The 13,760-nt window shown below is 43.8% G+C and overlaps 2 protein-coding genes across 5 annotated transcripts in view; one reads left to right on the top strand and one right to left on the bottom strand.

Annotated features, from left to right (window-relative positions):
- Positions 1-29: 29 nt before the first annotated feature.
- Positions 30-5,828, bottom strand: grhprb (glyoxylate reductase/hydroxypyruvate reductase b). Its single transcript, XM_061771289.1, has 10 exons — positions 5,705-5,828; positions 3,822-4,154; positions 3,417-3,550; positions 3,249-3,321; positions 2,506-2,622; positions 2,314-2,402; positions 2,128-2,232; positions 1,925-2,060; positions 1,507-1,637; positions 30-195 (listed from the first exon to the last, which is right to left on the bottom strand). The coding sequence occupies exons 2-10, from the start codon at positions 3,992-3,994 to the stop codon at positions 74-76; spliced, it is 1,080 nt and encodes a 359-aa protein (XP_061627273.1). The 5' UTR covers positions 3,995-4,154; positions 5,705-5,828; the 3' UTR covers positions 30-73.
- Positions 5,226-13,760, top strand: part of uba6 (ubiquitin like modifier activating enzyme 6) — an 11,645-nt gene continuing 3,110 nt past the window's right edge. Inside the window, exons 1-28 of one of the 4 annotated variants that reach the window (XM_061771280.1) lie at positions 5,226-5,531; positions 5,724-5,793; positions 5,942-6,036; positions 6,498-6,526; positions 6,607-6,701; positions 6,800-6,911; positions 7,060-7,140; positions 7,229-7,351; positions 7,489-7,612; positions 7,715-7,818; positions 7,910-7,972; positions 8,614-8,690; positions 8,785-8,854; positions 8,995-9,138; positions 9,232-9,378; positions 9,470-9,550; positions 9,651-9,728; positions 10,119-10,300; positions 10,396-10,501; positions 10,606-10,695; positions 10,775-10,855; positions 10,923-11,051; positions 11,803-11,854; positions 11,929-11,992; positions 12,073-12,142; positions 12,229-12,300; positions 12,383-12,503; positions 13,516-13,709. In XM_061771280.1, coding sequence (XP_061627264.1) covers positions 5,753-5,793; positions 5,942-6,036; positions 6,498-6,526; positions 6,607-6,701; positions 6,800-6,911; positions 7,060-7,140; positions 7,229-7,351; positions 7,489-7,612; positions 7,715-7,818; positions 7,910-7,972; positions 8,614-8,690; positions 8,785-8,854; positions 8,995-9,138; positions 9,232-9,378; positions 9,470-9,550; positions 9,651-9,728; positions 10,119-10,300; positions 10,396-10,501; positions 10,606-10,695; positions 10,775-10,855; positions 10,923-11,051; positions 11,803-11,854; positions 11,929-11,992; positions 12,073-12,142; positions 12,229-12,300; positions 12,383-12,503; positions 13,516-13,709 — 2,625 coding nt within the window. In that variant the 5' untranslated portion in view covers positions 5,226-5,531; positions 5,724-5,752. Of the gene's footprint in view, positions 5,794-5,941; positions 6,037-6,497; positions 6,527-6,606; positions 6,702-6,799; positions 6,912-7,059; positions 7,141-7,228; positions 7,352-7,488; positions 7,613-7,714; positions 7,819-7,909; positions 7,973-8,613; positions 8,691-8,784; positions 8,855-8,994; positions 9,139-9,231; positions 9,379-9,469; positions 9,551-9,650; positions 9,729-10,118; positions 10,301-10,395; positions 10,502-10,605; positions 10,696-10,774; positions 10,856-10,922; positions 11,052-11,802; positions 11,855-11,928; positions 11,993-12,072; positions 12,143-12,228; positions 12,301-12,382; positions 12,504-13,515; positions 13,710-13,760 lie in introns of all 4 variants that reach the window. The other 3 variants (XM_061771281.1, XM_061771278.1, XM_061771279.1) reach the window with 3 other exon arrangements.

Below are 13,760 nucleotides of genomic sequence, written 5' to 3'. Positions count from 1 at the left end.
CGATAAAAAATACTAATATGGGCTGCTGCTTCATTTATGTTTGATTTTATTGCAAGTTCTCCTGAGCAGAAGCTCACAGTTTGAGCTCTTTGATCATTGGTTGACCGCGAAGGCCGAGCAGGAGGTTGTTTGCCGCCAGGCTGGACATGGCGTTGCGGGTGCTGTAGGAGGCACTGGCGATGTGTGGCAGAATCACTGTGGGAGGAGCGAACATTAGGCACGTGATTATGGGTAGGGATGCAATATGTTGACAGACATTGAGGCTTCTGGGCATTATTTTGAGTGTGTCTGGGAATTTTTGTCCATCTGTGATGTCACTGATGCTGGAACTGATCGAGGGCCGAACTCACCATCACAGTGAGGGCTCCAGTTTTTCTAAACCAAACTCACCCAAGCCTGTCTGGACCTTGCTTTTGTTTAAATTAGTCAAAAGAGCGATCCAATCAAAGCAAAGCTTATTTACACATGTCACATATTCATGAGAAATCCAGCCGTCTCAACTGCCAGGCGTAAAAAGACAAACTATCCTATCGAATAGCTTGAAAAAGGACTGAGCATTTTCGACCCAAATTATCTTGCAAACCCGATAAAATGACATCAAAGATGATCAAAAATTTGATGGCATGGGACCTTTAAGATTAAAGGTAAACTAAGGGGCCGAGCTCAAACCTTGCTTGATTCCGAAATGTTGTCCCACCAGGTTTTTTACCCAGCAGTTACGAGATAGATCATCTCATACTGAAGTAATGGTGATCTTGTCTCCTGTTTAGTTGAACACAATGCTATGATTCTGTTTCTCTGAATAGATTTGGTGTTGACCATTGTAATAGCAGTATCAGCTTCCCAATGGTGATGTCCATCATCACGCAGCATTGCAGTGCTATTGACATTTTCTTCACCCATCCATTTTCAACAGCGCTTATCCTGGTTAGGGTCGCGGGGCGCCGGAGCCTATCTCAGCCGACTTCGGGCGAAAGGCGGACTACAGCCTGAACTGGTCGCCGGTCAGTCGCAGGGCACATATAGACACGGACAACCATTCGCACCATCACTGAGTGGGAACTGAGCCCACGCTGCCCGCACCAAAGTCAGGCGAGTGTACCACTACACCATCAGTGACCACATTTTCTTCAAACTTTTCCAATTTTTAACAATGCCAATGTCATATGTTTGTCCATAAGTAAAATCTTTCAAATTAAAGGGGCAACTAATGGGTTGAGTCCAACACCTCATTGATAATAAGTGTGTCTTATGCCTTTTGTTCATGCGAACGACAACAGGTGGATCCACAGTTTAATTGTACCTTCTGACATCAAGTGGAAGAGCATTTAATTGTTCTGCACGTCGTTGGCATGGATAGATGAACAAAGATAATTATTTGTAATAAATGCACCTTTTCTGAGCAATTAAGTGAAATTGTAGAATTTCCTGTGGCACACCTGATGATCCTTCACGGCGCGGCACAAAAGCTGGAATCAACACTCTGAGCAGCGATGAGGAACTTACCACAGTTTTTGAGGGTAAGCAGTGGATGGTCAGTGGGTAGAGGCTCAGGGACGGTCACGTCTAATCCCGCGCCCGCAATCAGATTAGTGGCCAGTGCCTCGTACAGGTCCTCTTGATTCACCACACCGCCTCTGAAAAATCAATATATGATTATTAATATCTGCTACTGCACATTGCTGTTTTATCAATATTTGAATTGTTTATTGTTTTTATATCTGCCATGTTGCACTTCTATGTATTTGTTTTATGTGATGAGGACCAGAATGGGAAATAAGCCCTCTGAGTTTGTGTTTTTATCCTCGGTGATGATGCTCGACTGTATGTGGGGAAGTGCTAATGTGTGCTCCCAATCAGTGTTTAGAGTGAGGTGGCTGACTGACGGCGAAACAAGCTGAAGGCGTGTTCTTATTTCAGTTACCTGCTTGTGTTGATGAAGATGGAGTTTGTTTTCATCTTGGAGAAAAGGTTCTTGTTGCAGATCAGATGCGTTTCAGGTGTTAAAGCGCAACACGCCAACAGGAAATCTGACCGCTTCGCCAGCTCATCAAACGAGACTAGGGCAAGGAGGTGACACTTTAGTATTTGGAATTCCAAGTTTAAAAGCACCAGACTGGTTCTTACCGTACTCTGCATTAATGTCACTGGCCAGGTCGGGGCGAGGAGCCGTGTCTGTGTAGATGAACTTTTTCACTTTGAAAGGAGCCAGGCGTTCAGCGATAGCCACACCTCAATAACCAAACAGACACCGAGTCAGACGGGTGGAAATATTTGCCATCGTTTGACGTGTTAGTCGTCCGGAGCTCTCACCAATCCTCCCCAGGCCTAAAATACCCACAGTGCTGTTGGCCAACTCATGTCCACACAGCCACAGAGTTCTCCAAGTCCCCCAGCCTCCACTGAATCCAGGGTTAAAAGGATCTCAAGTGTTAGAAAACAGCTTATAATGTGCGCATGGTGGATTTTGGGGACCCACAAGAGCACGTGTGTGTGCATAATTACGTCTTGGCTTCGTGTGTGGCCTCGATGAGCCTCCTGGAAGTTGCTAACAGCAGAGCCACTGTCAGTTCAGCGACAGCGTCTGTCAGAACGTCAGGTGTGTAACCAACACGGATTCCTCTGCGGGGACACACAAGCGTATTGATCTCATTATTATTACTGGGGTGCCGAATATGTACAGTATGTGTGTGACGTGAGCGTCGCTTCTTTGTGTCGTGTCACACATGTAACAGAAAATCTACACTGAGACAGAAAACTGTTTTTAAATCATCCTTGATGATGGTTTCTTCTTTTTTTTTTTTTTTTATTTCATTTTCTAATCATTTTTATTATCCCCAAGGGGACTGTTTCATTATATTTTACCCATCCACTGTCTGAACCATTTGTCCTCATTAGGGTTCACTGAGCTCAAGCCTATCCCAGCTGACTTTGGGCGCCGATATGTGGGGCACGCCATGGACCGCTTGCCAGCCAATTTACAGAGCACATAAAAAAGAACCTTTTCAACATTCGGCCTTCTGGTCCCAAAGCCAAGTCTCGACAGACTGACACACTATTGCCAAGACTTGAAACCAGAAAAGAAGAAAGTTCGTTGACTTCAATATTCCATAAGTAGACTGTATTGGTTTGGGCTATCAACTGTATATCTGCACTGACTTTACTGCCAGTAAGTAGTAGGGTTCAAATGGCTCAGCTCTCTGAATCCGAACTTTATGGCTTCAAGGAATGTGTGACATGAGAATCACCTTCTCTTCAGCTCCTCCAGAGAGAGGTGGTCAAAGCCCACAGACATGGTGCTGAGGACCTTCAGGTTGGGACCTGCAGGAGCACAAGCAGCACGTTCATTCTTGTGCGGATATGAGAGGCTGCAAGATAATTTCATTGACTGGACGTCGAGCGGGCGGTCCTCAAACCTGCAGCGTCCAGGAGTTCGGCATCAATCTTCTCGGTCAGTACACAGAGGAGGGCATCGACACCTTTGACCTTCTGAAGAAGCTCCGCCCTCGGCACTGGGACGTCATCGGAGTCCCACAGCTCAAACTGCACTCTGGTGAAATCATTTTTGCAAATCAAAAATATACAAAGTGAAATCAAACCAATCAAGTCAAAATATTACTTTGAATTGTAAATTGTAACTTTTTAGTTCAGTCACTCTCACGTGGCGACACCCTTTAGGCTACGTCTTACCTTAACCCCGCCCCCCAGTTTACTCAACTTTGCACTTGGTGTTTGAATTCTTAAAAGAACTACGTGGTATCAAAAACTGACCATTTGGGCTATTTCTTACAAATACAGTATCAGTAATTTAGGTCACTCACTGTCCAGATTCGTGGAGGATCCTCAGGCCCTCTGTTGGGATCTGGCGGGTGACATACACCCGAGGTGGAGTTGACATGTCCCTCTGTGTGAAGCCTGCCGGAGCCCCAGTGAGAGTCAGCGGCTTGACGGACGCCCGCTGGAGCTGACGCAGTGCCACGCGACTGCACCACATTGCCAACAGAAAGTAAAGCACAGGGGAGGTGACAGTCCGAGAGATGGCGGCGGTACTTTGAGGTTGTGAACCTGCTGTGTCCAGAAGTTGGCCTCCGGTTGAGTGGGAGGGGCCTGAAGGTCACTGGCCAATATGATTAGAGGGAGGACGTCTCGAAAGTCTGAAGGTGAAGGGGATTGTGCCATGTTTTCAGGATTAAGCAATGTTATAGACTCATTGTATTTGACACACACATAACGCTATTAAAGCTTTCGAGGACAACATTAGGCTTGTTTCATCAACAGTATGAATGAGGGCAATGTAAATGTTTCACTTGGTTGTTGAACTTTGCTCCTTCAAACAGGAAAGAGCCCAAACTCCAAACATCTGGTCGCAATTAGTTGTGCAATCTTACTTGATCCAACAGGAGTGGACACACACGCACAAAAACACAAATCTGCTTGAAGCATGTTTGTGGCCATTGTTAATATGCTATTGCATCATCACTCAACAAACCACAACTTTGGGTACTGCTGCACAATCTAATGAGCTCCAACACAAAACCCGTGCCGAACGTTTCTCTCGTCGAGCTCAATAATACAACAATGCTCAGTTTTGATTGACGCTGTCATGAAGATATGATTGAATTAATTAACAATATGCATATTGTTGATGTAGCACACTGTTATGCAATAGATTTTTCGTAACCTATTTGCTTTAAGCAACATTTTAAAAATGGTCAACAGGCATGACTATATTTTCACTCTATTAAAAAAATGCAAATCCGATTTAGAAAATGTGATGCGATACTATTAACAAGTGCATATCCTAATCAAATAACTATGGTAAATAAAAACATAAGTTTAAAAAAGATACAATTGGAAGCATTTTAAATAATGGATGGATAATAAAATGAACAAAGTTGTCGAAAACTGGGAACGTGTATTTCAAACGTAATTGTTTATGTTTTGATAATGTTCGGAAGTTCTTTTTTTTTTTTTTTTGCAACAAGACGAACGCTGCTGTTGTCGAACAATGTTTGAATTGAGGTGCATTCAATGTCAGTAGGTCTTTGAAAAACGAGCACCATAATAGGCATGAAACGTACGCCAACACCACAAGAATTTTACACTGGCGAGCTCATTCGACGATGCCGATCACGTGAGCTCGGTAACCCGGAAACGTTCCAAATGTCTGACCAATCACAAGCATTCATTTCACCACCGTTCCTCGCTCACACTGACAGGTCTACGTATGAAAGATTTCTTCATTTTAGTTTGAACAACGAATTTTAGCTCGTTGTTTACAAACAATCGTTCATTTATCAGCTGCCTCTTTCGGCAGTGAGTCTCGAAAGGAATTCTCGATATGTGATCAGGCTCAACGAAATTGCGCATGCGCCGTCTCCTCGCCACCGGCACCAGGGGGGCACCGACTGGCACTTGTCTCGCTCGCTAGCTAGCTAGCTGCAGCTACTCACATGGAGCTTTCCTAAACGACATTCTTCAGTACATATTCTGTGTTGTTCTCTTTGCTAGCCGTTTTCATAGTCTGCTAAGTAAGTCAATAATTGTTAACTGACACTTGAACGATAACTACCGTTGGCTGGCATGTAGTTAGCCATTCAGCTACAACCACGGGGCGTGTTATTATTATTATTATTATGATTATGATTTCAATTTGTTAGCAATAGCATTGTGACAGTTAAGCCGCTGTGTTTTGATATGTCACCTCGATATCTCTGTAGCAGTTGATTTGCCAGCCTGTTCCCCTCTCAGCATGGCTGAAGACTCGATGGAAATCGATGACTCTCTTTACAGGCAAGTCTTGTCATTTGACCAGCAAAGGCCCAGCGACTCAGCGCCGACGGGGACTCCATGACCCCAAAGCTAGCAGTGGGGCATGAATGCAATGACTACTGTGGTGTAAAAACGGATGGCCTCCCTTTCCTTTTCCTCTTCTATGCAGTCGCCAGCGTTATGTGTTGGGAGACAGTGCAATGCACCAGATGGCCCAGTCCGCAGTGTTTCTCAGTGGAATGGGAGGGCTGGGAATAGAGATAGGTAGACTATCGCGCCGTTGTAATATACACTCGCTGACCAAAACATTAGGTACACTTGCACAATTGCGATATTGTACTGCTTAGCACAAACACAATAGCTGTGTTAAAGATTGTGCCTTACAATGATGATGCTCGTTATTATCAATGTGGTGGTTATTTACAGTGGTGTACAACAACACTGCATCCTCCTGATAGGTGTTCCAATATTTAGTTTGCCATTTTGAGCTACCTGTGTGAGAAAATATCAAATAGCGATTGCATATAATGTAGTTCTACTGCACTCGTAAAATAATAACCATTTTTAAACGAATGGTTCCTTGTCATGAAAGTTGTTTAAAAAAAATTTTAATTGGATATAATTAAATGATGCAAGCGTACCCGATGAAGTGGCCATTGTGTCTACTACGTACATGCGTGTCCAAGGAAATGGTGTCTTGACAATAAGTGTCTTTGTTTTCACAGCAAAGAATATTGTCCTGGCTGGCGTGAAGGTATGTGCTCGCTTAACATTTAATTTGGGTAGTCTTGTGAATATGGCAGCATGGTGGTAGTACGTGTTCTGTATGTACAGGCTGTCACCCTTCATGACATAAAGCAGTGTGAGACCTTTGACCTTGGCTCCAACTTTTTTATTCACAAAGAGGATGTGTTGAGCCAGCGGAAAAGGTAACGAGCATCAGCGACGTGCAATCTGTCTTTTCTCACACGTCACAGTGTTGTACATTCGTGCCGATCTCGTTTATTCTTTTACATCCTTTCTTAAGGGCAGAGGCGGTTTGTCCTCGAGTTGCAGAGTTGAACCCCTATGTCCATGTTGACACATCCACCTCTCCTCTGGATGACAACACCGATCTCAGCTTTCTCCTAAAATATCAGGTGTGTTAGATTAGATTTGCTGGTGCACCTAATGGAATGAGTAAAATGTCCACTGTACAAGACTGGGATTTTCACAAAAGGATATAACTCAAGACCGCATCTGCTGAAATCGCTATTTTTAATGTCCGACAACTCTCTTTTTTTCTAGTGTGTGGTTCTGACGGAAGCAAGACTGAGCCTTCAGAAGAAAGTGAACGAGTTCTGCCACTCGCAGCGCCCCCCCATCAGAGTAGGCCTTAAACACATTAGAACAACAACAGAAGTCTCACCTACACACGGTCTGTGAAATGTTAATACGGACGACTCTGTCTCGGCAGTTCATTGGCTCTGACACATATGGCATCTGTGCGCGGGTGTTCTGTGATTTCGGAGACGGGTTTGAAGTGTCCGACCCCACAGGGGAAGAGCCCAAAGAGATTTTCATCCAAAGCATCACTCGTGTGAGCAGTTAAAAGTTTTCCACCCAATATTTAGAGTGGCTTTGGAGGAGCAAGCTGGATTTTGAGCATTATTGCTCAATAGTTGTCAATTGTGGCTCTAAACAGTTGGAGACACCTTCATTTGTTTTTCTGCTCAGGACAATCCTGGTGTGGTAACCTGTCTGGACAACCAGCCTCACGGCCTCCAGAATAGCCAGAGCGTCGTCTTCAGAGAAGTCAATGGCATGGTGGAACTCAACGGCACCTCACGAAAGGTTTCAGGTATTTGGCATATTTCTGGCAAGATTTCTTTTTCTGCACAAGCTGTCATGATAATGAAGGTAAGTGAGAATTGTATGTTCTTTTATTTGTTTCTATGGTTAGTCCTTTCCCCTCACAGTTTTGCAATAGGAGACACATCCCAGCTACAAGCATATGCACACGGAGGTTTCTTTGTCCTTGTGAAAACCCCCAAAATGTACACATTTGTAAGTCAAAAGCCTCCATTCATGAAAAATGGTTATTACTTGAGAACAATCCATTTTGTTTTTGGCTCTGAACATATCCAAAACATTTCAGGAAACACTCGAGAGACAGTTGTGGGATCCTCAGGTCTTGACTCCAGACTTCAGTAAACCAGAGGTGACTTTAACAGCGAGGGTTGGGGTTTTACTGTAGTGTCACAGAGAAGCACCACACCCTTTCTGTTATGCTGCAAAATATCAGTATACAGTATTCCCCCGCGCTTCGCAGGGGATGGGGACCGAGCCCTGCTGCACAGAAATCCACGTGTAATTGAAAAAAGAAAAAAAAAGCTTCATAAATGGCTCGAGTTACCACAGGATGACGACAAAGCATTAGTTTTGTCAACTCATTTCAAGATTGCAACAACATTGCAGGAAAGCACTACTTTTGTCTGATTGCAGCTTGCCAACTCATTTCCGCAAAATTCCTTCGCACCAAGATGAGCACAAAAACAGCGACTAGGAGAATTTTTCAGCGAACGTTCAATTGCGAATATGCGGGGGCCCACTGTAGTTTGAAGTAAAAGTAACCTGAACCATTTACTTCTTGCTGCTGTTGATCCTTTTCTTGATTTTGTCTTTGCAGAAATACTGAGATACTCATAGGACATATATATATATATATATATATATATTTTTTTTTAGTTTTCAGATTTTCATGAGACCAAAATGACCAAACTAGAAAGACCAATGTTGAATTTATTGTGAGACAAAAATAGCAATTGGCTCATCTTAATTTCCCTGCCATCTTTCCAACAGGCACCACTACAGATCCATGCTGCCATGTTTGCTCTGGAATCCTTTCAGGAACAGCACAATAGATTTCCCAACGCTGGGTAATCAAACCTTTTCACTGTCCAATCTACATTTTGAACACATTTTTGTCGAGCTGTGTCACATTCATTTATGAAAGATTTTCCTTTATGCCAGCAGCTGTTTACAGGACGCTGAGACGTTACTGAAGTTAACCGAGGAAGTGAATGCAACACTCAGGAACAAAGTGAGTTCTTTTATCCCAACCTTCTTGCACTCAAAGAAATGCTTAGTGAGTTTCATGTCACTCGTGTGAGAAAAAAAGCTTTTAAAATCTTAGTTAATCTCACATTGGCCGTGTTGCTATTCCCGCCTTTCTACCTTTAGGCTGCTGTGAATGCAGAGTTGGTGCAATGGCTGGCGAGGACGGCGAGGGGGACCCTTCCTCCATTAGCGGCTGCCGTAGGAGGCCTTGCCAGTCAGGAGGTTCTTAAAGCCATCACAGGGAAGTTTGCACCCCTGCAGCAATGGGTAGGTCATACCTCACCGGGGTTTGACACTGTGACATGATGTTTGATATTTTGTTGCCTCTGTATATAGTAAATTTGTTTGTCTGCGGTGTAGTTTTATTTTGATGCCATTGAGCTAGTGAAGCCACTTCAGTCTCTCCCTGCTGATGAGTTTCTTCCTCGGGGAGATCGTTATGATGGACTGCGAGCCTGTATTGGTGAATCGTTGTGTGGGGAGCTGCACAAGCTCAGGGTCTTCATGGTAAGTTTTGTTCAGCTCCTCCATAAAATGTAAGATCATTATTCACTAGTCAGAGTAATTCAAGATATATGCTGTATTTCCTCCCCTGCAGGTGGGCTGCGGTGCCATAGGCTGTGAAATGCTGAAAAACTTTGCCCTGCTTGGAGTGGGATTGGCTCAAACCTCGGGAGAGGTGCACACTTAAGTTTCCCCTGCTCGGTTTTGAACACATCTCTGTCGTGCAATGATTTGTATTTATATCGTAAAACGTATTACGTCACATTTGTCTTCAGGTGTGTATCACAGATCCAGACCTCATCGAAAAGTCCAACCTGAATAGACAGTTTCTTTTCAGACCACAGCATATACAGGTGAGAGGATCATTACGATCGTCATCATTACGTTTGCTTAATTCTTTCAATTTTAAAGTCTTGTTTGAGTTGCATTAATGATTTATTTCAGACTTTTTTGTATTCATAAATATCGACATATTTGTCATTATTTCACATTTTTATTTATATTAGTGCTTTATTTAAGTACAATGAGTAATGAGCATTCGCTTCACTGTATTAAACTAATCGTTTAGTTGGAGCCCTAGTTCACACGCTTTTTCCTCCCACTGTAAGTCAAGGTACCACTGTAATTCAAATATATTCATCTTAAATGTACACACCATATTACAATGGAGATGTTCCACTTACTGTCCTCAAGCTAAATATTGTGGGCCTATCCGTAGTGTTTGTTGTTCCTCTTCGTCTCAGAAACCAAAGAGTACGACAGCGGCAGAAGCCACTCTGCAGATTAACCCAGACCTGCAGCTGGACGCTCACCTCAACAAGGTGTGTCCCGCTACGGAGAGCATCTACAGTGACTCCTTCTACGCACGCCTGAACCTGGTGGTCACCGCACTGGACAATGTCGAGGCCCGCAGATACGTGGACAGGTGGGTCAAAAACAGGCTGGATCCTCAAGCAGAGCGTGAATTGTGCTGTGTAATAAAAACACTCAATCAATACATGTTTGGCTTGTTTTCTCCAGCCGCTGTGTATCCAATCAGAGAGCACTCCTGGACTCTGGGACCATGGGAACTAAAGGACACACCGAAATCATTGTGCCAAATTTGACTGAGTCCTACAATAGCCATGTGAGTATACTTGCAGAAGCACACTTCCTGGTGTTAGCGAATATTTACTCTCCTTGAAGATACAGAATACATCCATTCTTAACTCCCCTAACTTTCTTCAACAGAGGGACCCCCCAGAAGAGGAAATCCCCTTCTGCACCCTCAAGTCTTTTCCTTCTGTCATAGAGCACACCATCCAGTGGGCCAGGGACAAGGTGGACCCCGCAAAGCCCCCTTATACCAAAAATGGTGATTGTTAATGCTATTTTCCTAATTTTTTTCTTTCCCACCTAGTTTGAGAATGCATTTGCCCAGAAGCCCTCCATGTACAACTCTTTCTGGCAGACCCACACATCGGCTGAATGCGTGCTACAGGTGCAAAAACAATGCAACGCAATGAAGTGCTTGCTTTTCATAATGATTCCTTTACATTTGTGTACAGAGGATGCAGGCGGGTGAAAGTTTGGAGGGCTCATTTGAAGTCATTAAACTGCTTAACAGGCGGCCGCATTGTTGGGAACAGTGCATAACCTTGGCTCGGCTTAAATTTGAAAAGTATTTCAAGAGAAAGGTAAGGACTCCTCTGCGGTCCTTCAAAATGTTTGTGCAAATCATTAGGTACACCTGCTTCACTTACACTGAAATCCTATATTGAAAATGTTGACTTCACAAGGAGTAACATTTTACCATATGCTTTTTATTATGGTGGTTATATTTTGCAGTGCTGTAGAAATATACTCTACAATGTGCCTATGAGTATTACAAACACCTCTCAATAATGTAACATTCAGAAAGGTGTTTCAAATACTCGCCCCCCATTTGTGTGCAGTAGCTAAAGTACACTATTAGGACAGAAGTATTCGGAGATAGCTCTTACAATACCTGGAAGAAAAAAAAAACAAGCCATCTCTGACACGTTAAATTCCTACCTACGGCTATGGTGTCCCTGAGAAAAAGACCCTGTACCGCTCCCTGGGCGCTAAGTGGATCCCTGCTCCTGTTTTTGCCACCAACTGCCGTGTTCGCTACTGTGGGGGGTTACATGCAGAGGACACATTTTGTGATTCGACAAGTATTCATGACCATAAAGGTGGGGGGGAAAAAACGATTACCCGGGAGATGGAATCTATTTAACTGCAAATCACTTCCTAATACTTTAGTCCACATTGTGCAGTAGGAACACCTCATCAATCAAAATGAGCATTATCTTTGCAAAGGTGGATTGGATTTTCCGGCACTGCTCTTGTATTTGATCTCGTTAGGGATCGTGCAGGTGTACCTTACCTCCTTAAGATTTTGAATGAAATGATCTCTTCATGTAGGCCTTGCAACTTCTGCATGCTTTCCCACTGGACACGAGGTTAAAAGATGGAAGTAAGTTTTCAACAAATTCCCTTAGGAGCATATTACGGACTGCAGCAAAACACATTTCTATCTCCGTTTATCAGGTTTATTTTGGCAGTCCCCCAAAAGACCACCAGCTCCCATCGATTTTGACTTAAAAGACCCCCTGTGAGTGAACTGCTTCCACATCACGGCTCTTGTGTACTGCGCAACTCATCTTACCTCACCGTTGCCCTCTTTCCCGTCAGGCACTTCACCTTTATTGTCAGCACGGCCCGGCTCTTTGCTGGCATTTACAACATTCCTTACTCAGAGAAGGTCGGTCGCCAACGTGTACACGTTCAGAGCATATTTAGCACGATGTCCGCAGACTGCGTCATGGTTGTGTTTTCACTCCCCTTCAGGATCTTTGTGAACAGGCGGTGGCTGAAATTCTCTCCCATCTGAAGATCCCCGAATATCAACCCTCGGTCAAAGTACGCTTCAATGTCACTGATACGGATGTTACTAGAACGCTTAATGACCCCAATTAATCTTTGTTCATCACCGCCTTCACAGAGTATTGAGACAGATGAGGCGGCAAAGAAACCTGATCAGTTGAAGATGCCTCTTAGCAGCGAAGAGGAGAGAGTGGCCATTAGGCAACTGCAGCACGCCATTGCTGGCGACGTCAAAGCAGGTAAACTGAGGAAAACAGCTCATTTCCTTTGTCTTCAGATATTTATAATGTCTAATTGATTTTATCGATCAGTGATAAATAGATCATTTTTTTGTTGAGTGGGTTTCATATTTCAAACCCTAACCCCACGGACGTGTACTGCTGACACAAAGAACAGACAGGAGATAGTTTACAAAAGTAAATTGGCAGTTTTGCCAATATAGAGATTTGGTCGCTGTATTTCGTGACTTTTCTGACCTCTCAAGTGACTATTTTTCAAAAGAGCGCCTAGCTAGTTGCAATCCCGCTAAGAAAGCGACAACATGGGTGGAACGATCTTCACGTATTTTTCTGTTTGACCTGAAAGGAGCCTGACGCAAGGCAAATCAGTTTCAATAGTGCCGATTTGCCAAAGACATCCCACCCATTTACGTGTTGCAAAATAAGTGATTTAGCCACAACCTTTGACCTGGGGTATGTGCTTTCAAGTAGCAAATATTTTGTCAAGGTCTCACCTGTACAACTCTGCATGAGAACATACTTTGAGAGCTAGCGACAGATATATGCACCAGCCAAGCGGTGCAATTTGTTGGCTCGTGTTATAATGTTAAATTATTAAACAAAAAAATCTGTTACTTCTGTGGAGGTTGATGCAAGTTAATGCAAAACTTACTGTCATACAATATTTAATTACAGCATCCCCTGTGATTTTCTAAGAGCTGTTTCAATTATTATCTTTAGGTATCTATCCTCCATTATTTGCTGAAAAGCTCTATTTGCTGTTTTTGTGCTCAGCCCAAAGCACTGTATAATGTAAAAGTATTGCTTTGGTGCCATTATTACCAAAAATTTGGAGCCAAGGAACTATGTTAAAGTGAGTTGAGTAACTTCTTGCAGTGCTTTGCCACCATCTTCAAAACTTGTTTTTGAATATTGTCATGTGCCTTTTCTATCAGCAAAGTGGAAAAATTTGAATGAAATATTCAGGCAAGCTAACGAATAATGTGTGACTGCGTTCTCACGCGACGTGTAGCCAGGTTGCGGATGTCGCCGCTGGAGTTCGAGAAGGACGACGACCGCAACGGCCACGTGGATTTCGTCACGTCCGCGTCCGCCCTCAGAGCCAAGATGTACTCCATCGAGCCCGCCGACAGGTTGAAGACCAAACGCATCGCCGGCAAGATCATCCCCGCCATCGCCACGGCGACGGCCGCTGTGGCCGGACTGGTGAGAAGGACCGCTTGACACAGCGCATCTGATTTTTTGAAGTTGTGTTTA

This window comes from Phyllopteryx taeniolatus, chromosome 4, assembly GCF_024500385.1.
Source record: "Phyllopteryx taeniolatus isolate TA_2022b chromosome 4, UOR_Ptae_1.2, whole genome shotgun sequence".
Classification (NCBI taxonomy): domain Eukaryota; kingdom Metazoa; phylum Chordata; class Actinopteri; order Syngnathiformes; family Syngnathidae; genus Phyllopteryx; species Phyllopteryx taeniolatus.
Note: the sequence above shows the minus strand (reverse complement) of the source record. Positions and strands in the feature narration are given on the sequence as shown.